This window comes from Aulonocara sp. 'chitande type north' Nkhata Bay, linkage group LG7, assembly GCF_057382095.1.
Source record: "Aulonocara sp. 'chitande type north' Nkhata Bay isolate Kocher_YH1m ecotype deep benthic linkage group LG7, A_spYH_male_GT1.1, whole genome shotgun sequence".
NCBI lineage: Eukaryota > Metazoa > Chordata > Actinopteri > Cichliformes > Cichlidae > Aulonocara > Aulonocara sp. 'chitande type north' Nkhata Bay.
Window position 1 is genome coordinate 33,560,321 of NC_141350.1, and position 25,445 is coordinate 33,585,765.

Consider the following 25,445-nt stretch of genomic DNA (forward strand, 5'->3'; position numbering starts at 1 on the left):
GCTGTAGCCACAGCACTCCATGCTGCATTAACTCACCTGGAAGAGCATGGTAGCTATGTGCGGATGCTCTTCGTGGATTACTGCTCAGCTTTTAACACCATCCTTCCACACAAACTGGTGGCCAAGCTACAAGACCTGGGGCTTCCATACAGCACCTGCATGTGGATCAATAGCTTCCTCTCGGGCCGTAGACAGAGAGTCAGAGTTGGCCATCACACATCCTCAGCCCTGAGTCTCAGCACTGGCTCACCCCAGGGCTGTGTGCTCAGTCCACTGCTCTACTCTCTCTACACACACGACTGCACTCCTCGCCACCACAGCAACATCTTTGTGAAATTTGCAGATGACACCACAGTGGTGGGGCTCATTTCCAAGGGAGACGAGTCTACGTACAGAGACGAGGTGGAGCAGCTGACGTCATGGTGTAAGGCCAATAACCTCCTCCTCAACACTTCAAAAACCAAAGAACTCATAATAGACTTCAGAAGGAAAAAGGCAGAGATCCAACCACTATTCATAAATGGGGACTGTGTAGAAAGGGTGGCAAGCTTCCGCTTCCTGGGAGTCAATATAGAGGAGAACCTTTCCTGGAGTGTGAACACCTCCGAGTTGCTGAAAAAGGCCCAACAGAGACTGTACTTCCTGAGAATTCTCAGGAGGAATAACATCACACAGAGACTGCTGGTGTCCTTCTACAGAGCCACCATTGAGAGTGTTCTAACTTACTGCATATGCATCTGGTACACTAGCTGCACAGGGGCTCAGAGGAAAGCACTCCAAGGGATCATTAACACCGCCCAAAAGATCACTGGCTGCCCTCTCCCCACACTGGAAGTTCTACACAACGCCCACTGTTTTAAAAAGGCCCAAAACATCATAAAAGACACCTCACATCCTGGCCACTCCCTGTTCGAACTGTTGCCCTCAGGCAGACGGTACAGGGCAATCAGAGCAAGGACTAATAGACTCAAACACAGCTGTTATCCAACTGCAATAACACATCTGAATACTACAAAAAAATGTCCATCACGCCACTCTTGTGTTAATCTATGCACGGTCTGAAGCATGTGTGTGGGAATGTATGTGAATGTTTTACTGTTATATCTTATTAGTATTTTAAGTATTCTATCTATTTTATTTATTGAATTTTATTGTTTTATTTATATTTTGATATTGCTAGGGATGATGCAATGATCGGGGACCATTCTTAATTTCGTTGTTCTCATGACAATGACAATAAAGTTTCTGATTCTGATTCTGGGCCCCTTTGACTCAACCAATGACAATGTGGTTTCCAAGACATTGTTTGAAGCATACTGTTGATTCAAGCATACTGTTTGATAGTTGGCTAACCTGCTGTTAGCCAACTAGCAAGTGTTGGGTAACACTAACACAACAGCATGGTTTATCATAGGATATTGTATGCACTTACACTTGTTAGTTTGACTGCACTCAAAATAGCGAGCACAAAAACAGAAGTAGGTCGTGTCAGAATCAACTAACCACAGCTAGCATGTTTACATATGTCACATATGCTAGCGATTAGCATGCCAGCTCATGTAGTGAACTATTTGCTCTAATCTGTAGCACCATTTAGGGTGTGCATAAGAGCTCCTCCTCTGTTAGATGTTTTAGTGACCAGGTAACTGAATCATTTAAAATCAGCCTCAGTCTCTTATATACCAAAGAGATTTAGAGGAAATGTATTTATTCTGCTCTGAATATTCTGAATGGTGAGAATATGATCGAACATAATTAAACAATATTGCTTGATAATGAAGATGAGGAATAGAAATATTGCAACAGTTTAGACTGAAGAAGCTGTGGTTAGGGCAAAGTCTGCCAGGACTTGCAGCAGCTCCCCCGCTCTGGCAGATCCGCTCCACATCACCACACCCTGGTCATAATTCAACCAAAGTAGCCTACTTTGAGAACTAGAACAAAATGTATTTGCACGGACAGATGGAAGGAGTTAAACCTGTTAGCTGATAACACATGCAGGCCTCAAACACATCACAGGGTGAAACTTCAGCCTGTTTATGACCTCAGTCTGCCCTCCTTCATATCTGTGTGTGTGTGGGGGACTTCAAAAGGACATACCAAAGCTATCTCGTGGTTCGTTTTTCGCCTGGGCCCATGTCATGTTTACTGATAACTATCTGATACAGACCTCAGCACAGACACAAACGAACAGGCACGCCAGACATTCTGCACTTCATCTCATCTCAGCCCGAGTGAGGTCAGCTGCCGCTTATCATCCGATACGGATTTCATGAAGTCCTCATCTTCACGACAGAAACAGCACGATGGCAATGTGACTGCGTACTCAACACCTTTATGTTTTCTGGGAAATGTGTTAATTCTTTTTCCACTGGAGAAAGATCAGAGTCAAAAGTAGTAGTGGGAATTTGTGGGAATTAGCGAACCCTCCAAACCCCCACTGGTTTCTTCTGCAGTTCTCTCCTTGAACTCATGTTTTGTTGTGTCTTTTGTTCAACTCTCATAATCTGCATGGCCGTCAAACTGTATTTAAAAAAGAAACCAAAACATACATGCATCCAAACATCCATAAGCCTCGTATGATACCTAAACTTAAGTTACCTAAGTTACTCAATCATCACTGTAGCATAGTTTGCACACAGTTAGCCAAACAATCCCACAGGTAGCACTGAATATTTGGCCCAAATGTGGCCCACATCAGCACATCTTGACTTGGTTGCTTCAACTTAGCCTAATAATCCAACTTTGCTCTCAAAAATCATATTTAATATCATCCAAATGAAGACATTCTTTAAATATAGCAGAGCAGAGACGGCATGGAAAGGAAATCCTGTCCAAATAAATAAAAAAGAATTTCCCCTAGTAGTGTCGCATTAGATCACTTCCTAACAAGTAAAACAATGAAACACAAAGTTTCCCCATCAGCACGCTGACAGGCTTTCTGGATGCTGATATCACATTTGCTTCTCCCATCATGTGGTTCTTGCATGACTTATTTAATGACCAAAATTCGGTGACCAGAAAAAACCCCATAAAAAAAAAAAAACTTCTGCCAAATACAATCGGGCTTGCCGTGGGTTCATCCTGAAAGAACAAAAAAAAGGCAGTGTGATTTAGCTTCAAACCCGCTCACCTCAGCTACTGCTTTTTTAAAGTTCCTGAAGAGATGCTAATCAGAGAACTGCTGTTTCTCAGGAAGAGACTCACAGCCCACATACCAGACACATTCAAACACATTTCCTCTCTGGACACAAACACAATGTCTGCCCCGAGCGGTAGTTTAAAATTATCTTCCACATTTAAACTGTGTGCCAGTGCCTATTTGCTCTTCACCTGAGATGGAAGTTAAAGTTTAGTTCAATGCCTGCAAATTAATCAAGAGTAGAAATCAGCAGACATCGTGACAAAAGTAAATAGAATCCAGCTATCATTCACGTAGCATCTAAATTTGTCTTCCCGAGAAGATGACTGTGAAAAAACTACTGCAGGAAAAAGACAAAGACAACGAAATGCCGGGCCAACGATTCAAGTCGTACACAACGTGTCCTCATCTCAGATACGCTCTCCAGCAAGCTGAAGAAACTCAGAAGAGGGCATGAAGACACTATAGGCTGCATGGTGTAATGTGTGGACTCATGTTAGCAGGCTGACTGTTCATTTTCAAATTGAAATTGAAACTAGTTCAGTTTTCGAATGGAAATCCCCCGATGATTCAAGTCCTAGGAACTGTTTGTGTGAGCTCATAGAACAGTGCTGTTGCAAAGGAATACAAGCAAACTCTTTCTAATTAACAGAATACAGCACAGTATGTTCCACTGGATGACATTAGATTTCAAATTAAATGGGTTAAAGTTGTAACTTATAGTGATACAATATAAATTAAAACAAATGCAGAGACTTTAACATGATCTTTTTATTGAAGAAGTTTTCTGTGCTCAACCTAACTTATCCTCATATTATGGGACCTTTAAGGCACAGCTCAGGGGAAGAAAACCTTTACTGCCAAAAGTACTCCATGATTGAAAAGCCTCGTTCATCCACCAGCATGGATGTGAAAAGCCTTAAATTAAACCTGAGAAGGAATACTTCCCCTCTCTAATGTTTTCATTGGGTTTCTGTATGTTTTTGTACACCGGACCCTAGCCATTACAGAAACACCTCTAAGTTCCACGAATGTAATGCGCAATGTTAATCTTGTGGGACTTTAATCAGTAGTTTAACTTGATTGAAAATCATAATCACATTTCTGATGTGTTGCAAGGCTTGTTATATAAAGATATCGAAAAAAGCCATTCCTAGATACACTGCACATGCAGATAGTAGCAACATATCAGTATCATATGAGTAATTATATCCTGTTTATTATCTGTTTGACTGTAATGGTGACCATATTTCAAAATGCCGCATGATATAGTAATACATTAGAAATTTAATTCTCTACAGAAGCCGTAAACCTATCAGGAGTTGACAGTCATAGATCAGATGAGAAAAATTGTCGTTCTCTCATAGACTTCTATACAACCACAATTGTTTACACAACCAGAGGAGTCACCCCCTGCTGGTCTTTGGAAAGAATGCAGCTAAATCCCCCGATTTATAGCAATATAGGAGTTGGATTTGTGAGCTGCACACACAACTGCTATAAAAACCAAAAATCAACTAGAGGAGAGGCTTGTGTGGTTTTTCCTGTTGCGTTCTTTTGTTGTGAGCTATCATTTTATTCACAGACCACAGATCAAACTAAGATGTGCACAGACGCATACACAAGTCCATCACTGTCTACGTGTCACAGATCTCGGCAGCTGTCAGGTGTCTACAACGAAAAAAGCACGCCGCTAACCAATGTCCACGCAAAGTGCGTGCTTCGTGCTTAGACCAGATAACGAAGACCCTCACTGCTCACAACCTCAGGCTGACTCAAAGGTCACAGGTAACCGCCGACACAGCTGCAGCCAATGCAGATTGTCCCATCCAGGAAACGGTGTCATTGTGCTGTGTTTGATGTCTGCAGCGAACTGCACCTCCCCTATGACCGACCACAATGGTTCCTCCATTAGTTCAGCTTCACTTTTTGCAGGTGTGAACACATGAATAGAAACTTTGGGTTTACCTCAAGTCATCAGTGTTCTTTTACTCACTTCTGTGAAGCTGTCCAGGTGATAATGATTAACACAGCTAAAGTGTTAACGGCACAGATCTTATAAATTTGCTTGCTGCTTTTTCCCACGGATACCTTCTTAGAGTTGAGAATACTTTTTATAAACACCATCATGTGTTACTTCCAGGAAATAGCCCTAACCAGCCTTAATCTGGATATATCTGTAACTTCAATAAAAGATGGGTTTCTTCTTTTTGACATGTGTGATCTTTCATCAGGTTTATGGCCCAGATGCTGAGCAACCACCGATTCTAGGTGCCTTTTTCTTTTTTCTTTTTTTTTTAAAGCTTTTATTTTAAGAAAAAAACTACAATCATTAAGTTAGCCAATGTATGTACAGTTGAAAGAAGTTAAAAATGGATTAAAGAACCAGTCATTAAGATCTTTAGCTGTTCAGCTGATATGTCTACTAGTGTTAACAGGGGAAAGAGCTGCTGTAGATTGGGTACAGTCAAAATTATTGCAAAAGTGTGCAATGATATTTTGAAATGGTTGATTTAAAGAGATGGGCTGGGTCTTCAACCAGCCCCACACAAAGTGACTTTGTTGTCTCAACATGGTAATAAAACAGCAATAAGACTGAGTCAGCTATCAGTTTAGAAGTGAATGGGGTCAAGTTAGCAACTACATACAGTCTGCTTGTGACAACATAACAATTAATACTCATGAATTGGAGAAAAGCGCATATTTGTTGCATATCTCCATACACAGAAATTCAAATTAACTAACTACATTCAGAGTCCAGGATTTTAAACAGATATTCAGAAATTCCTCCAAAAATAGTGACCTTGTTGCTGCAGAATGGCAATTTAACTGCAAGACCAGAACCAGAATACAACCAGCTGGCAGCCAATAGAGTCTAGTCCTACTCTACTGCAAAGAGACGCTTGGCAGATGAGTGTTTTCAGTGCAGTCAGTGAAAAAACGATCATTTGGAGACAGGTTGCCGGTTGATGATCTGTGCAATCACCTTGTGATCAAAAGTGGTTGGCACAACTGCTTTCAATCGGACACCAACAGCAAGAGCATTCGATGGAGTTGCTGCACAACCACTGTCAAGAAGTTGCTACTCTACAGTGCTCTATAGTGTGAGACCTGTACCTGCAGGTTAAACATTAAAACTAGTTGGATTTATATGTTTGAGAATTAGAACAGCTTTAGCTTTCAAAAAGCAATACTTTGTGTATAATTTTGGCACTGTAGCTTGTGGAAATGTCTGGCCTTTCCAGTATCATCTCCTCGGTTTTTAATGTAAAATGAATTCAGAGAACAAGTGACCACCGGTGTGTAGGACTGTTTGGTTTTTTATTAACACGGAAAATTGGAAAAGCAGAAGAGAAACAGAAACAAGTCTTTTGCTCTCCACACACACACCTGCAGCGATGGGCTCATAGAAAGCTGAAATAGTAAAAAGCAGGTCCTCTTTCTCTACCTGCATCACTCCTTCCTGTGTCCAAATATGGCAGTGCCACTCAACAGGAACTACACCATCGTCACACTTCTGTAACGGCTGCAGGAAGGATTCCTCTCTGACTGATGCACACAAACACACAGTCTAAGTCTTCAGTTGGAAAGATTCAAAGTGTAAAAATCCTACAGTAGCCGTTTGTAACAAATTACAAACTGTAATTTAGCAAGAAAGAGAAAAAGCGGTGAAGAGAAAGGTACACCGGATGAAAGGAAGGAAGAGAGATAGGATTGAGATTCTGCCGTCTGACTGCATGCCCACCCTCCCCCCACAACGCAGGGGTCGAAAAATGAGAACTCATTTCCCGTAAATGTCTCCTCGTTCTCTCTCTTTCTAACGCAAACCTTGCTGAGGAAATACCGAGGTCGCAGCTGATGACCGTCATGGAAGCTTATCTCCACTGACAAATAAAGTGGATTTTTCTCTGAGGAATCAAATCACCAAAGCTAACAGACTTGGTTTAATTTACCGTATAAAATTCTTTTTTAAAAGCAAACATGGGCCATTGGCAAAGTATCGATCGCCTGTTTTTAGAGGTGAAAGCAATAGATTACAGCTAGCCCAGTTTTTGTAACGAATTCAGGCTATTTTTTGGATGCAAATACTCAGGAAATACAAGTACTTACATTACACTTTGCATGCTTCGTTCTTCCTCTGTCCCCTCAGTGTGCAACAACAACATTCCTGCTTTGACTTTGGTTTTTGAAGAAAGTTGGCATGAAAGTTTCATTTTAAAGCCTCACACCTACGTGCTTTCAGCCTCACCTCTGTGTGTCTGCACCCTCCTGTTTCTCTTCATCTCTTATGCATTCTCTTACAGTTTACAGTCTCACAAACACACTAGGTGTGATTTATAACTGATGACTTGTGTTTGTTATGACTGAGAACTTTTACAGTAGCTCAGCCCTGTTACTGGTTGCTCCTGCATAATGTTATGTAAATCAGTCCTCTCTCGACAAAGTATTCCCAACTGTCTATGTTGTATTTTTGTTATATACTAAATTTTATGATAACGATACCACCATTTCTAGCTCTGTTTTCATACTCTTGGACTCTATTAAAGTAGCTTCACAGTTCATAATAATTCTTAATCATCTTATACTGGAATTTTGGTGAAGTTTTAACCTTTGCGAACAAAAGGTTTAATATCGATCTCTCCTTTTGAATGAGTGCCTCTCATACATGCAATAATCCTTTCTGTCATCGTTGTATTTTTACTCAGTTGTATATAGTATTTGTATTTGTATTCTATTTTTATCTTATTGTATATTTATTTTATTTTATTCTATTCTGTACAGTTGTGTACTGTATTTATTCTTATTGTATTCTAATTTTTGCCTCATAACTTTTGCACTGTCCACTTCCTGCTGTGACAAAACAAATTTCCCACGTGTGGGACTAATAAAGGTTATCTTATCTTATCTTATCTTAATACATTAATAATATATATTGCATCTTGGATTTCTAATTATGTTAGGATATTTATTGGTTATTTAAGTTAAGTTATTTAAGAGGAAGTTTTGTCTTAATGTCATTATGCTTGCATAATGTCGACAAAGAGTCGCAAATCTTGAATTCCTAATCCCGATAGAGCACTGAAGCAAGTTATACTTATTATAGCACAGATTATTTTTTTGTTTTTTTGCACCACCACCTGTGTTTGGAAACCAAATCAAGCTCTGCTGGTAACCTTAAATTAAAACACGTTCCCTTCAAAATCATTTCTGTTGGTCTCACAGATGCTTTCTGTCTGTCCTGAATGAGAACATGTGTTTTGGAAACGTTGTGTACTTGTGTACATTGTAGTTAACTTCAGCTGTGGGGTACTGAACTGCTTTTTGTTTCTTATAGTTTTACGATAATGTTGGTTTGTCAAATGTTCCTATGTCCCCCCTGTTACGAATAAAGTTTCCTTTGGCGTTGGAGGCACAGCTATGGCGGCCGCAGAGCGAGAACAGTTTCATTTCCTGCGAAGCTCGTGTTAGAAGGCTGGAGATATGGTGGGCGCAGATGTCCGTGTCCTGAGGTTGTAGTTTTAGTCAGGATGGTTACTTTCACAAAAAAAACTACTCAGCTAGCCTCAGGAGAAACCTCCCTTTTGAGAAAAATGCACCCAGGTTGCATGTTAAAAATGCTAAGTTGAGAGTGACACACCTGTCTCACTATTGCCATAACCAGGTGCATCAAAAAACATGTGTTTTTGAGGTTTTGTGAATTTTAAAACACCAAAAACAGATGACTGCATTTTTTGCTTGTTTTGCAATGTTCAACCTCTAGACATCTCAGATGCAAAAATAACTGCTCAGGTCTCCAAGAAGTGAAATTATGAAAATGAAGAACTTGCTCTCCCCAATCTCCTTACAAAACTTACTAACAGAGAAGCAGGTAAAATGCTTTCATACATTAATATATCACTCTTCAAGTAATGCCACTCACTGTGGACCTTTCATCTTGAATTAGCATCTATCTGTCAAAAATGTGACTCAGTTTTTTGGAACTTGGAAGTGTTTTTTTTTTCTTGCTGTTTACATCCTGGACACGTATCCACAGCTTCAGTGGGTAAAGTCTGTCATTCACCTTGTGAAATATACCTACTAAAGCTCAGCGCGTTCTAAAATAAGACATGACCTAATGTGCCGTGTACTGTCATGGTATTTTGTAACTTGGTTACATCATATCTAGTCTCACTGCTCCTGAGTGCAAACATACGCTCTCTCACATCTTTTCTTTTTGCTTTACTGGAAAAAATATTACATCAGTGCTAATTTTTTTATTCCTGATTGTTTTATTTATTAATTAAAACATCTTGTTTGTCCAGTATTTACTTGATACTCTTGCCATGCTGGTTTTTTTTTTGACTGCACGGGGACAAGGAGTGCTAAAAGTGCAATATGTACTACTTTCACTCCCTCATAAATATCGCTCGAAATAAGCCAAGTTAATGTCCGTTTTATTGAAAAGTTGTAAAATTCATCTGTTTCAAATGCAGTGTGAAAAATGTAGATGTTCGCTTTTGACTTTCCGACTTCTAAACAAGATTTTAACTTTTCTCAGTACTTTAGTCTGAAATGTTGCACTTCACTTAGGAAATCTTAAATTTGCTGTTTACACATTTCAGACAGCAGAGAACGCAAGTTCAAATTCCATTAGTTAGATTATTGTGACAACCAGATCAAACAGCAGCCAGTAAAGATGGTACAAACCTCACTCTTACTTGTGTGGTTTTGCACACCTGAGACCACCGATGATACTCAAGATCATTCAAAAGAACCACTAAATACCAGATATCTGCCACTTGATAAACACAAAAACCAACTAATGAGATAGTCACTACCTCAAACGAGTCTCAGAGCTGATCACCAAACTCAGGCTGGTGAGGACGTGTTCAGTGAAAAAATAAAGATACCAGAAAAGCTGTGTCAGACCCAGCAGTGAGGATAATGTCTGAACTTACATGATGTCCCTTTGTTCCCGAATACACATCCTGGTGCTTGGTTTGGAGCTCCGTGCAAACGACTTCTTCTTCTTTACCGAAGGAGCAGACATGTCGGCGGACATGACAGCAGCAGTACAGGATAATATACCACCATAATTTTCAACCCACGTGGAGAGACGGATATACGGTTGAATGGACTCAAAGTAGAAAGAATCGAGTCAGATTCAAAATCATAAGAGTTGTTATGGGTGGAAGCATGAAAACAGAATGCAGATGAATGGAACTGGAGAAAGGTGTTAACGAAGAAAGAAAAAACAAAAAATAATGAAAGAAATGGATAGATGAGCAGAGAGAACAATCAGCTGTGTCGATTAGGAAGTCTGTTGATGATCTGAACCCCTGATACTCCACCAAGCGTTTCCTGAGGGGGGCTCCTCCTTTAGCTCTGGCACTTCATTGGCTGACTGCTTTCAGCATGTTCCTTCCTGCTTCCTCAAAGACAGCATGCGATAGGCTGCCGCTTGTAGCCCACACTTCTGCAAACACATAGCTCACACACTTGGACACCCAGCTCCTGTGAAAGAAGCCTGGGGACTTTCCGTCGCACAGGACTGGAACAATTCAGAGGTCAAGCACATGGACGCAGACACACAAATGCATCTGAAAACACACACTGAAACAAAGCCGTTCCTCTGTGAGGTTACAGGTGATACTTTCTAGTGTGTAGTAATTCTAAGAGACCCTAACTTCCTTTTGACTCTTAAAACCGACCTGTGGGCACTTTATAAAAGACTAAGAAGGCCTAAATAAAACAGATAAGCTTAGGCAGAAAGCTTGAAGAACGAGTGTTCTATGAGTGTTGCAGTGCATAAATTTGTCACTGATAATGTCTTTCAACTCAGTTTTAATGATGTAGAATAGCTGTGGCAAACATAAGGCCCAGGGGACTAATATTGGGCCGACAGAGACTGGAATCCAGTCTAATAGACGTTTTTTTAAAAAGTGAAGGAGGGCATAAATTTTGATCTTTAAAAATACGGGTCAACAACAACAAAAAGGTTATTCTCTGTGAATTGACTGTGTGCACGTTAGCATATGCTACTTCCGGTGCGGAAACTCCTGTGGGGAGCTTTGTTTCCGGTGTCCTATTCGGGCCCTGTTTACGGTCCAAAACAAGTTAAGCAAATGAATGAATCAAGCGGCGATTTGCATTTCTATAGATGTCTTGGGCATTTACCCAATATGTCTGTAAATGATGTTCATCGACTTGTCGATATTTTTCCCCCGCGCCTCAGAGAAAAAGAGAAAAGAGATTCAAATGTTATATTTCTCAGCTGTCCCTCGTTTATCGCAGGTGTTATGTTCTAGAAATAACCAGCGATAGGTGAAATCAAGTAGCCAATTTTATTTTTTGACGAAGCAAAACATTTGGTGGACATCGTGGACATACAGTACTGCACTTCAGAGTCACACTGCTAGCGATCGATGCAGCGATTCTGTACTGTACAGGAGAGACGTCACGGAGGAGATCGTCTGCAGCGATCAGGATGCAGGACACAATGTGACGTAAAAAAAAAATAAGCATGCAAACTTGCACTAAAAAATCCGTGAAACAGCGAGGTGAAAGGTGAACCGCGTTATAGCGAGGGACCGCTGTAATTTTGAAGGTAAGTCACAACATACCCTTCGTAAATACTAATGTATAGAAACCCTTACCAGCAATCATTCATTTTTTGTGTGGCTTTTTTCACGGTTTGTTAACATGCTGTGTAGGTGTGTACTTGACTAGCTGATCTCGACATAATGGGGGAAACATCTGGTTTGACTATTCTTCACCTGTAGTTTGAATGCTGAACATTTGCCTGTTTAAATCATAAGACCAGTCACTATACAGAGATGTGCTTCTGAATGTGGACGATGTGTCTTGTGCTGCAGTGATGCAGTTCTGCTTGTGTTGAGTGATGTAAACAACTGATCGATCTAAACTCTTTAGACGTCAAAATTGATCATTAGATTTTTTATGACACAACAGTGGCGAGTGTTCCCACTTTCTGCTCTTTGTAACTTAACGCGATCTTTCCGTTTTCGAGTTTTGGACATGATTTTGGAGTATATGTTCGCAGTAGCGATTGACCGCAAAGTAAAGCTACCGGAAATGTACAACCCCACATCCGGTCTCAAACCAGGAAGTTAGCATTTTCTCGTGCACAGGGTCTCTTAGACTGGGCAACAAGCTACCAGAACTATTTCTTTATTTTACACAGGTATTTCTCCAAGAGTCGTGCTGACAGATCGTTTTTTCTATTTACTGTTGAGTATATATCCATAGTGTTGCAATTGCACTGCAAAATGAGTCTGACATCCCTGATCTAGACCCCAAAATATTATACAGAGACAATAAACCAGTCAATCAGACATGGCTTAGAGTACATCAGCAAAAACTTGGTGATGGTGGGGACGAGATTGCCACTAGAAGCCAATGCGCTACAACCGACTGGGAAGTGAGGGAAAAGATGAGCGGAAAGAGAAGCACAGAGAAACTGACAGTGAAACACAAAATACTGGTGAGAGTGAGAAAAGAGATCTTTGGAGGAAAAAGGCTCAGTGCATCATGGGAAGTCCCCCGAGCAGCCGGAGCTTGTAGCACTGAAGCTACAGGGTGGTTCAGGGTCAGTTGATCCAGCCCTAACTTTTAGTTTGAAGCTTAAAACTAGAGCAGGCATCTCTATCCTAAACCCAGACTTTCTCAGTCTCACTTTGCTTCCTCAATACGTTCTCGTGCTTATTGTGTTCACAAATTTTAAAGACTAACATAAAAACAATAGTCTATATTTTAGTTTAGTTTGAATTTTCTTTATTTTTTTACAAGGCTGGGTTGAGCCTTGTATTTTAGTTCACTAAAATAACTTTTATATCGTAGGCTACAGAAGTCTGGAAAGTTCACCTCTTTTTAAATCCACAAACCTCACCAGACGACAGCTCTCTGACTTCTTTTCCCCCCCCAACATACTACCGTGAACACACAGGAAGCACCATGATGTCTAAAACCACCATACTCCTCCTGTACACTACTTGGAAGTGAGTTCATATTGCAAAAAGAACTGAACTATTTAAGTCATTCCTCTAAAAAATGACTAGCCCTGTATCAGTTTCTCTTTAAACATTTTTCCTTTACGTCTCGTATCAGTTGTACATTTCCTAGTTTTGTATTAGCATTTGTGTTTCCACTATCAGCTTTCCCTCCTCTTCTGTCCCCTTTTCTGTCATTACTTCAAGCTGCCACAAGTCACTTACAAGTATATTAGGCTGGGCTCAATCAAGGGTTCAGTGAGTTGTTCTGTAATATATCTGAATACAAAAATGTGAGAAAATAAAAACCCACTAGAGTGTGTCATATCACTTGGGTGAGGTTTGTTGGGTGTTGATTCAGGACCAAACATGAGCCTGTGTACTCTGAAGCATGTTAGTGTATTTGTTACCCACTGCAATTCACACAGGCACAGGAGATTTGCATTATTGATGTGCAGCCGACAAATCTGCAGTAACTGTGTCTGACGCTATCATGTCAGTATGGATCAAACTTTCTGAGGAACGCTTCCAGCAAAGGGAACTCCAACCCTGTACTACTTTGGTATACCTAATAAAGTGTCCTGCAAGTGAATGTATCAGGTTGCACTTTGTGATTAGGTTAGGATGCTCCTTACATGTATCATGGCCATATCTGCCCATCATAGCAGCTGCATCAGTTGCAAATCGAACACGTAGCAAGCAGCTTGTTAGCACGATGTCAAAGTGAGAAGCCCCAGAGCAAGACTGTAAATCAACGAGTTAAAGAAGAGGTCACACTATGTTGGGGAATTTTTGTCTTTTTTTATGAGGATGCTATAAAATATGATCTTAATCTATTCCTCTACCAGACACTGAAATAGGTTTGCTATCAAAGCTGTCATACACCCTAAAAAGAGGAAGCTAAAAATAATGCCACTCCTTGTGTAATGTCTGTACTATTGTCAAGTTCCCACCCCAAAAAGGGGCGGCTAAGGTTATGCGGTCATCATATCAGTTAGTCTGAAGTCTCAGATGATCAACTGTTTATGCACACAGATGATGAGGCCATCTGCTGACAGAAAAAAAACAAAAAAAAACCACTCCTTTTCACACAAGTTGGATCACAGCTAGTAAAACAATTTGCATGTTTTTATATTTTATATATATATATATGCTTCAGAACTTCCTTTTTCACTGTAAGTCTAATCCAGAGACAGTTGTTAGTACATGCGGGGGTATAAATGAGCAAGAAATTGTTTATGTATACCCAGATCATCTAAAGTGTGAACATATTTGGTACAAAACAGCTTTCATGTTGCTGCTGAAGTTTAACCAAGGGGACTGTACTGTACAGTCGTGTGCTGGTTGGCAGCTTTGAGGTGTGATGTCTGCACCACTTCTTTGAACGTAACGTTAGAAAAGGCCTTCTGTGAAATGGACACTTAAGGTGCTACTTAATGCTGAAAGTGCCATTTCAGGTGTAAAAACATGTATTTCCTTGTATTTGTGTAATCTGCATAGCTCTCCTCCTCAATGAACAGAGTGGACAAATTGCAGTGACAGTGCTGTTGCTTTATAGTGAAAAACAAAATATTAAACTTGAAACAAAAGGACGAATTACACTGAATATGAAAGTATGTACACCAAACCTCTTAATCTTTGAATTCAGGTGTTTTCAGTCTCATTGCCACAGCAATCCAGCATCTAGCCATTCAGTCGGCCTATACAAACATTAGTGACAGGCCATGTAAAATTACAGAGCAGGGCCTCTTAAATGTGTAAATGTCACCAACGCTCTGCTGACCCAGTAACTGCTTTGAGCTTTAAGCCTCCCTGAGATTAAAATCAGCACAAAAACTGTGCACTGGGACCTTTATGGTCTGGGTTTCAATGGCTGAGCACTCTTGTATCACGTGATATTAACATTTCCATGTCAATATCACAAATAACATCTGAAATTTTTTGTTATTGTTCCTTTTTTTTTCTTCTGGCAATGTATCTCAAGCAGTGAAAATCGAATATCTGCTGATGTTGGTTTCCAACCTTGTTACCATGTTTGTCTAGACAAAAAAATACACAGTGTATATCAATAAAGATTTTCAACTCAAAGAGGATCAGCAAGATCTGATGTATGATGTAAGTGTTCCTTATTCTGTTCCTTCCTAATATGTCAATAAAGCCTCAGCTAATTTAGTTTGTACCTCTGGTTAAGTGCAGCTGCTATTTTCAGATCTCTTCCTAAAAGTTCTTTTCATACCACTTATGCTGACCGTGCTGTGATTTTGCCACAGACCACAATTCATGTTTTATACTGACACCAACGTTTTATACATTAAGGGTGCAGATTTCAGGAGTTTTCAGTTAAAGAGGCCACAGTTAGAAGGCTGCATGCCAGGGGATTTGTTTTTTACCCTAAAAGGGGGAACACTGTGAAACACGGACTACTGATGTAGTGCCCCAAAGCATCTGAGGAAGAACATTCAGAAGAAATACTCTGATGTGGTGCATACCAGCATGCTCAAAATGCCTCATCACCAGTTCTTCCACTTTATTTAAATAAAAGTCAAGTCAAAATATCGAGCGCTGACCTGCCAGTTGTTTCCCTTTTCCAGGAAGTTAGCTAAGCATTAAATTTAGGCATTAAATTTGCTATAAGCAATTTATGACCAGTGCCTTTAAAAGCCCTATGCACACCTTTATAGGAAGATACTGGTTTAACTAGAATACGAGCAATAAATAAAAATGAAGATTGAAAAAGTGACAGGATTTTTTTGCTGCATTAGTTTCAGACCTTCACTGATGTACCAAGCATGCAGGTTAACCACACAACCTGCAGCAGCATGTAACAGCTGACCAAACTCACTGTACGGTATGAGCCAAACAGAATGATTTGCAAGGCTGTAGCAGTACTGTTGCTCACTGTGAAAGGCATGTGGTGACATTTTATATTCGTGCAAGTGGGGACTGCTGGTCCCTGTTGCACTGAGTCTGAAACCACGAGGGCTTTGCTTGACAGCAAAAAACACAACTGAAATGGGTCAAAGCAAAACTCACAAAGGAAAACAACCAATGAAACTTGAGGATGGCTGCTGCTTTTACTGTATCTGAGTCAGACAATGACTAGTGACCTATACTTGATACCAGTGTAAAGTACTGATGATGTCACCAGTGGTTCAGAAAGGTGATTAGAACCAGTTCTTGTCATGCTGGCGCTGCACGACACTTCTCAGCCAAAACTACAAAAAAGGAATCCTCTGCTAACCTGGTTAGCCAGTTACCTATTCCTAACCTTATTCTGCCTTATCTAGTATATATGGAAAGGATATGTAAGCCCATTTACTGTGCTGTGTAAATTTAACTGTAAAGGGAAAGCTAAAAGAAAATATATCTGTTATATTCTTAAATAATATGTTAACTGTCAAGCGACCAAGTGGTTTCGCAACTGGACAAGTGTGGCCACGCTATCATTTTTTTTCAATGTCTCTATTGGTGTTTACCATACATATACAGTGGGGCAAAAAAGTATTTAGTCAGCCACCGATTGTGCAAGTTCCCCCACTTAAAATGATGACAGAGGTCAGTAATTTGCACCAGAGGTACACTTCAACTGTGAGAGACAGAATGTGAAAAAAAAATCCATGAATTCACATGGTAGGATTTGTAAAGAATTTATTCGTAAATCAGGGTGGAAAATAAGTATTTGGTCACCTCAAACAAGGAAAATCTCTGGCTCTCACAGACCTGTAACGTCTTCTGTAAGAAGCTTTTCTGTCCCCCACTCGTTACCTGTATGAATGGCACCTGTTTGAACTCATCATCTGTATAAAAGACACCTGTCCACAGCCTCAAACAGTCAGACTCCAAACTCCGCCATGGCCAAGACCAAAGAGCTTTCGAAGGACACCAGGAAAAGTATTGTAGACCTGCACCAGACTGGGAAGAGTGAATCTACAATAGGCAAGCAGCTTGGTGTGAAAAAATCAACTGTGGGAGCAATCATCAGAAAATGGAAGACATACAAGACCACTGATAATCTCCCTCGATCTGGGGCTCCACGCAAGATCTCATCCCGTGGGGTCAAAATGATCATGAGAACGGTGAGCAAAGATCCCAGAACCACACGGGGGGACCTGGTGAATGAGCTGCAGAGAGCTGGGACCAAAGTAACAAAGGTCACCATCAGTAACACACTACAACGGCAGGGAATCAAATCCCGCAGTGCCAGACGTGTTCCGCTGCTGAAGCCAGTGCATGTCCAGGCCCGTCTGAAGTTTGCCAGAGAGCACATGGATGATACAGCAGAGGATTGGGAGAATGTCATGTGGTCAGATGAAACCAAAGTAGAACTTTTTGGTATAAACTCAACTCGTCGTGTTTGGAGGAAGAAGAATACTGAGTTGCATCCCAAGAACACCATACCTACTGTGAAGCATGGGGGTGGAAACATCATGCTATGGGGCTGTTTTTCTGCCAAGGGGACAGGACGACTGATCCGTGTTAAGGACAGAATGAATGGGGCCATGTATCGTGAGATTTTGAGCCAAAACCTCCTTCCATCAGTGAGAACTTTGAAGATGAAACGAGGCTGGGTCTTCCAACATGACAATGATCCAAAACACACCGCCCGGGCAACAAAGGAGTGGCTCCGTAAGAAGCATTTGAAAGTCCTGGAGTGGCCTAGCCAGTCTCCAGACCTCAACCCCATAGAAAATCTGTGGCGGGAGTTGAAAGTCCGTGTTGCTCGGCGACAGCCCCAAAACATCACTGCTCTCGAGAAGATCTGCATGGAGGAATGGGCCAAAATACCAGCTACTGTGTGTGCAAACCTGGTAAAGACCTATAGTAAACGTTTGACCTCTGTTATTGCCAACAAAGGTTATGTTACAAAGTATTGAGTTGTATTTTTGTTATTGACCAAATACTTATTTTCCACCCTGATTTACCAGTAAATTCTTTACAAATCCTACCATGTGGATTCATGGATTTTTTTTTCACATTCTGTCTCTCACAGTTGAAGTGTACCTCTGGTGCAAATTACTGACCTCTGTCATCATTTTAGGTGGGGGAACTTGCACAATCGGTGGCTGACTAAATACTTTTTTGCCCCACTGTATGTTTCCTCATCTATGACAGATATTCCAACATGATCTATGGTTTACAAATATGGTTTTCAAGATTTCTGGAACTTGAGCTATTTCCATCATCACTTTGGGGCCTTAAGTGTGACTCAGGGATCCTAGAGCTGTAAGTCATGGGTCACTGTGCTAAATTCCAATACACCGAATAATAATTGGAAAATTACAATAAAATCAAAGTCTATAATGTTTAAAATATACATATATTTACATTCAACAATTATATTAGCCACGCTAATGCGCCAACCCCTGTGAAAAAAAGAATAAATACATTTTTTTTAAGAGAAATAGACTGAACTATGTCATGTTAAAAAACTCAGTGGAAAATGGATGTAGTGTTGCATTGTAGATAATGATGGACATATAATGAAAAACATCTTCTGACTGTAAACGTACTGCACTGTCGCTTGAGTTTGACTATAGAGACAACAGCGGTGGTTAAACTACGTGTACCATAGTGCATTACCCTTTATCACAGATATCACACATTTACAAAGCTCTGCTGCTAAAGCTCAAACTCCCTCTCATTCATATCTTGTAACTACAGTTTATGACCCAGTAGATCCAGTTAAACACAGAAGGAGGAGCTAAAGGTGACAGACTGACTGACTTGGTCTGCAAAACCTATGATGAAATATGTATGTTCAGTGCCAGAATACCACTGCTGCAGAAACAGCCCTGAAGAGCAAAAAAGATGGACAAAAATCTGATCCTTTTTGAAGGTTATGCAGCAGATTAACTGTAGCAATAAACAAATTAATCGATAGAAACATTCTTGTTAGAAAGAATCTTAAGAAAATATTCTATTATTTTAAGTCACATATGGCTAGACTGTGGTTTTACATGACTCCACATAAAGCAGCACTTTAAACACTGTCATTCAAAGCGTAAAGACATTTTATAACATTTTCTAACCCAGACTATTCTATAAAAACTCAGAAAAGACTTAAAAACTGAACCACGCTTTGCTTTAACCCCACTGTGGCACTACCACCCGCACAGTTAGCATGGCTTCAAACAGACATGGGAGTAAACAGTAAACTGACTTAATATTAACAGGAGAGTAAATGATGGATCAAACATGCAGCTTTAGTTACATCTCAGTAGGACTGGGAAATATGAGTCATTGCAGAAACGCTTATGAGGATGTTTTCTGTTCTGTAAGGGAAATGGCTACAGAATATTAATAATATGATTCTGGGCTAAAGCACTTCTGTCTTACTGTAATTTGTGTAAGCAGATGCTACACATTAGCACGTAGTGTTTTTATTTTTGGTACAGGCTGCATAAAGGCTGCACAAAGTTAAATCAAGAGTCTGTGTCAAATTACTTCACACGGCTACGTGCATGTTCCTGTATTTTAAGTTAGAACAAGTAAAACTTCACCAACATTTGTATTTATTATCAGTTTGAACAGGTTTTGGTGGAAAGCACGGAAACAGTCTGTTCGGACCGAAGAAGATGGATTGCTTTTACATGCAGTGCATGCATGTAATAAGAATATTTTCTTCTTCCTGCTCCTTTTCACATATGGTTGTAGTGCTTTATTGATAGAAAGTGTGGTTGGTTTGTTTGATCTGTTGTACCAAGTGTGAAATAAATAAATAAATGAAATGAAATGCATGGCAGCATGTTAAAATACTCTACTGGAGGCTAAAGTTAGCTGCTAGGTTAGTGATTTTTGAGGCTAAATGCCGAGACGTAATCATGAGCAATATGACAATACAATATAGTATGTTAGCACCAAAAAAGGAAGTGTTTCGGGGCTGTTATTGAACTGTATGTCATTCAAGATTTAGCACTGTTCAGAGCCACACGAGTTCAATTATTACAGAAAGTGTATCAATGTGCCTCTGTGGAACTATGGAACTAATCGAGCCTCTATGTTGCTTGTGTTAATAAGAAATTATGTCTTTGGCAAGGCTACAGAAAGGAATGTCTTTATCATAGCACCTATAAATGAAAAATATAAAGCAGTTGTTGAGCTAACTAGCTATCTTTCATACAGTTGGTATGAATACATTAAAAAGTCTTTATACTACAAGTATTTCTGGACTTTTGATCTCTAAATACTATAAGAATCATGGCTCTTGGGGGCTATTAGAACAGCGTAGTCAACAGTCTGAGGCACAAATCTTAAAATATCTTGTTCCTCTATTTGTTAACTATGACTGCTCCAAGTTAAACAACACAATACACAAAATATAATTCATAATTATTTTTTTTAATGTAACTTCTGCCTTGAAAATTTCAGATCTTCAACTGTTGTCAAAGAACCAGATACTTTGTAACTGATCTAAGCTCCAAAAGTGGCCTTGTTTATGGGATAAATAGAGACATCCCACCTTCACAATTATGACCTACAGACATATGAAACCAACCTTGAAACAAAAACTTCAGTCATTAGTCAGTGAATTGTTAATTTGGGCAACAGAAAATTGTACAATTTAAAAGACATACCACGGTAGAAATTCTCTGCAAGATGTGAAGCCTCACACTTTGCTGCATGCTTGTATGTGTATAGAAACTCACCACCTTCACAATTTTGACCTATAGACTAAATTTAAGTATAGTGAGAATACATGCATGCATTTACCTTGAATTTCTGGTGTTGCGTTGATGTTTATTTATGTAGCTCTATTCAGAGATACATAGAGCCAAAAAGACCAAGCAGCAGTTAGGGTTAGGGTTAAAACACTGACTCATTGAAAAGTTATCTTGAAGAGGAAAGGGAACAACAGTAGAGTTTGACATTTAGAGGAAGAAATACAAAAAAAAACAAAAAAACTCCCCCATCAAAGATAGGCTAAGCAACAAACGTGATCTTGACCTTGAATGGAAGTTGGGTGAAGCCTTATTAGGTTATCACCGAGTGTAAATCCCATTTTCCATTAGTACCTATTCGGATCGGCTCATCATCTCTGTGGTTTTCTGTTAGGTCATAGTATCTGGTACCAAGTACTTTTTTAGTGCCTACTCTGCCAGGGATCCAAGCGATCCAAGGCATCAACAGACTGCATGCCATGATTGGCTGGTCAGTGGCATCACTTGATGAGTCATCAGTGCATCTCCTTCCCGAAAATCAAAATCACCATTTTTGAAACGCAGCAATGAGGGAAATGGCAACAAAAAACAAGTCAGTGATCCCTGAGTCTGGCAATAAGCCACAGACCAAGAAGAAGGTATAATCGTTACCTCGCCGTCCACCTTTGTTGTGCCATTCATGCTGCATACTAATTACGTCATGAGACGCTAGGCCGCATTGCTGTAACGACCTCATGCGCATTAGGTGGCCCTCAACTGTAACAGAAAACAAGTCGAGGGGAGTTGTACCGCCTCCTGTCGCGTTGAACAAAGCTGAGTAGGTACCAATGGAAAAGGACTTAAGTTTAATTAATTTCTGACCAATGTTTTAGGAGGAAACACTGGTTGTGGATGGACAGACAACAGACGCATTGCCAGGGACTGAGCTCATAATGTCTATGGCTGGATGAGCTAAAAATGAATCACAAACAGTAGATACAGTGGAATTTCGGCTTTTTTGAACACTCAGTTTCACTTCACTATAAGAATTTCTTTGAATATTTTAACTTTTTTGTGTCAGAGGCTTTGCTAAAAGACAAACCTTAGCCCAAATATGAACATGTGTAGCCCATAAAAAACAGCTGTTCCATATATTTTTGATACTGGCACCTAGTGACAGCAGACAACAACAAAGCTCTTAACAGCATCGACAGACAGTATAAAAGATTAATGTAGCTTTGAAATGAAGCCATTGTGGAAGTGCCATTCTTTTTAATCACCAGCTTTTGCAGCCACACGCGTGGTTGCAAAAAGACTTTGTCCCTATAGAAGTCAATGCAAAATCGACCCTTAGGTTTGACCTCTGGAAGCACTTTCCGTTTTTAGCCTCAGTTGTAGTAGTTAACACATTTGCCTAACACACCAAAGATCCACAGTTTAAGGCACAAGAAGTGCCACACAAGAGGCAAACACAGTTTCAAGGGGTCAAAAGGCAGTGTACTCCTAGCGCTACTTCCAAGGCTGGATAAAAAGGAGGGTTGCACCAAAGAAAATACAGTGAGCCCTTAGAAAATACAGGAGGGGAGATGAAAGTATCTACCTACATAACAAGTAAAATATACTGTTTATTTTATAAATGATAACTTTTACAAAAGAAGGAATATTCAGAGTATGCTGTCTAATGACTAATGATTGACAAGCTGTTAGCCAATGAGCATGCAATTTCAACTTCTGATCCGCCCCTCACTGGTCATATCACCGGCAAAACACCAAGATAGCCACAATGGAAGCTGTCAAAAACTGGACCTCAGACCTCAATGGGTTATGTCACAGTAGCTACGTCCATCTTTTATCCTGTCTGTGGTACTTCCTTTGGACTACCAACACACTATGACATCAGGACCTTAATGTGGGGTGGGACTTTGGTGCCTAGCCCTAACCAAAGCACAGGTGAAACAGAAAGGAAACAGCGGCTGAATACAAACCTAAAAATAGTACCTAGTAAGGCCTAAATTCCTGTGACCTTGTCAAAGTCAGACTTAGTTATTCCACTGCTATAGGTTATCAGTGATGAATTCCTGCTTATGAAGTGGTGTCAGGTGTTTGGAAGGATTGACTAATATGATTTTTTCTGCCGCTGGTCAAATATGGTGGTCAAAAATATCTCCTCTCTCTGTGTAAGTGTATAGTACCAGGATTGTCTGGGTTATATGGAGGCTATCGGCACTGAGACCAACCTTGAAACAAAAATTTCAGTCATTAGTCATTAAATTGTTAATCTGAGCAACAGAAAATTGTCCAACAATTTAAAAGACATGCCAAGGTAGAAATTCTCTGTAAGCCTCATGTGAAGCCTCACAGTTCACTGCATGCTTTATGTGTATAGATCTTTTCTCTCTGGTTCGGTGATTGAATCCTTCAAAACCAAATTACAAACACATATAAGAACTCACAAACTAGTGAAAGCTAGCACTTGCATGTGGGATGCTATCTCATTCTGATTCAAGAGATCTGATAGCCTCGCAGCCTTCCCTTAGCATATACCTTGAATAGCCAAAACATCCCATACTGCACACATTTTGGATAAACTGTTGAAATATTTCATGAAACTTACCCATGGATTGCCGCGTCAGCTGTGTAGCTCCTTCGTCTGTCTCTGTGTCATCAGTGTGGTTTGAGCCTTGCAGAGCTCCACTTCAGCCCAGTTCACTTCCTGGCCTGCCTTTTTTAAAGCTGCTGTACAAAGTGTCATAACACCCTCCCTTAAACCACAAGATGCAGCACTCATTCAACACAGACAAGCAGACATACAAGGCCAGCATTAAAAAAACAACCAGAGCGGGTATACTTACCAGCAGAAACTACTGAACCCTGCTCCTTTCCACGATTATGGTGTGACCATGATTAACTCTTCTTTGGACTTAAAGGTTTGAGTTGTTTGAATCTTTACAAACAGCTAACTACGTCCTTACACTAGTGTAGACATACTCGTGTATCAACTTTCATTGGTTGTATGACTGCTGCATGAACTACACAACTAACTTCCCCTTTACAGCGCAGATGGACCACTCCTTCCTCTGGTCACTAATTATGTCACAAACAAACACCAACCTGCAGCCTGCTGCTGTGCATATAGCTTTCAGTGTGCTAACTAAAAAATTCCATTTGGAGTTTTCAGGAGCCTAAAATCCACAGAGTGTTTATCATATATCATATCTTAGGATCATGTTAGGATCATGTTGAAGCTGTGTAATTATTCTTACCCTGCTATTATAAATCTGCTACACAGCCTCTGGACAACATGTAAAATAGATGATTCATAGGCCAATGTGACATCATTCAGTAGTGTGTGGCCTTTTGAAGTCAATTGATCATTACGCCGTGCTATTTTGTTTTTTTTAGCAGCAAAGGTGACTATATTTGGACAACAGATTGGAGAGGAAACTCTAGCTAGCTTAGTTAGCACTTAGCATGTATAGGATCTATAGACTGTATATGTCCAGCACACTAATAAAGAAAACTACTAATCAGTGCTAAGCAACATCTATCCATCCATCCATCCATTCACTTCAGCTTATGCTTTTCAGGGTCGTGGGGGCTAAGCAACATATAAACAAATAAAAATATCCCACTTTCGGTCACCACACATGAATCACAGACCTTTTGGACAGGTTGTTAGTATAAGATATCATGACCAGCTAAAGGGGCACTGACGAGAAAGAAGACATATTTTCCTTCTGACGTACACCTGCTACTTTCGTCCACTGCTGTCCTTACTCTGCTCTGAACAGCTGATTTCGAGAAGAGGTCACAGACACACTGCAGGAGGACACTCCCATTATTTTGTAAGCCTTTTCAGTCTTTAGATTCATTTGCTCAAACTGCTAAATGAGAACAACTATGACCAGCTGTGCTACTGATGTTCTCTGCAAACATGACTCTCACTACAGTATTATTATAGGCAAAGCAAGGCAGGCTTATTCATATAGCACATTACAAGTAAAATCTAAAATCAAAAAGATAAGAGTAAAAGAAGAAAACCTGCCAGAAATAATACCAGAAACAACAACAATAAACCAGTGCTTAAATACAATCATGAAAAAAGCTGTTTTGGCTTCTTTTATAAATAGGTAGTGTTGGAGATGATCTGGCCTCAGTGGGTTGTTGGTTCCATCTATGGGTAGCACAGCGGCTAAATGCCTTTTCACCCTGTTTAGTTTCAGGTCTGTGCACTGCTACAGTGGATGACCAGATCTTGCAGACTTTAGAGACATACTGGGCTTGTATCTACTCAACATCACAGATATTTCACCATTTCATACAAATAATTTATAGTCAGACGTTTATTGATTAATAAACAATCAAAAATACTTTAAATCCAATCTATATTTCACTATATTTATATTTCAATCGTATGCAGGGAGCTGAGAATTGGAGTGATTTGCTCTCTCTTCCTGGTTCCTGTTAAAATTCTAATCACTGTAGACTGCACCACTATTTCCTCCTCTGGCACACAAACTGAAATCAGCTGGTTGTAGCACAAGTATAAATATAAAAGACAAGCAGAATATTAATTCCAAGGAATTCAATTACTGGGATTAGGTTCTTGTAGAGATTCAAATCCCTGAACCAAAGTCTTCGTATAGAACATATTATCCTTATGAAGTGAAACTTGAA

The 25,445-nt window shown here is 40.0% G+C and overlaps 1 protein-coding gene across 4 annotated transcripts in view; it reads right to left on the reverse strand.

Moving 5' to 3' along the window:
* sh3bp2 (SH3-domain binding protein 2) overlaps positions 1 to 23,763 on the reverse strand; it is a 33,207-nt gene extending 9,444 nt beyond the window's left edge. The window contains exons 1-2 of one of the 4 annotated variants that reach the window (XM_086300120.1): positions 23,621 to 23,763; positions 23,383 to 23,504 (exon numbers count right to left, since the gene is read on the reverse strand). Coding sequence is in view for 2 of the 4 variants with exons in the window: in XM_086300118.1 (XP_086156244.1) it covers positions 10,081 to 10,184 (104 nt within the window). In the remaining 2 variants the exon portion in view is untranslated. Of the gene's footprint in view, positions 1 to 10,080; positions 10,485 to 23,382 lie in introns of those variants that run through there. The other 3 variants (XM_086300118.1, XM_086300116.1, XM_086300119.1) reach the window with 3 other exon arrangements.
* Between the last annotated feature and the right edge of the window lie 1,682 nt (positions 23,764 to 25,445).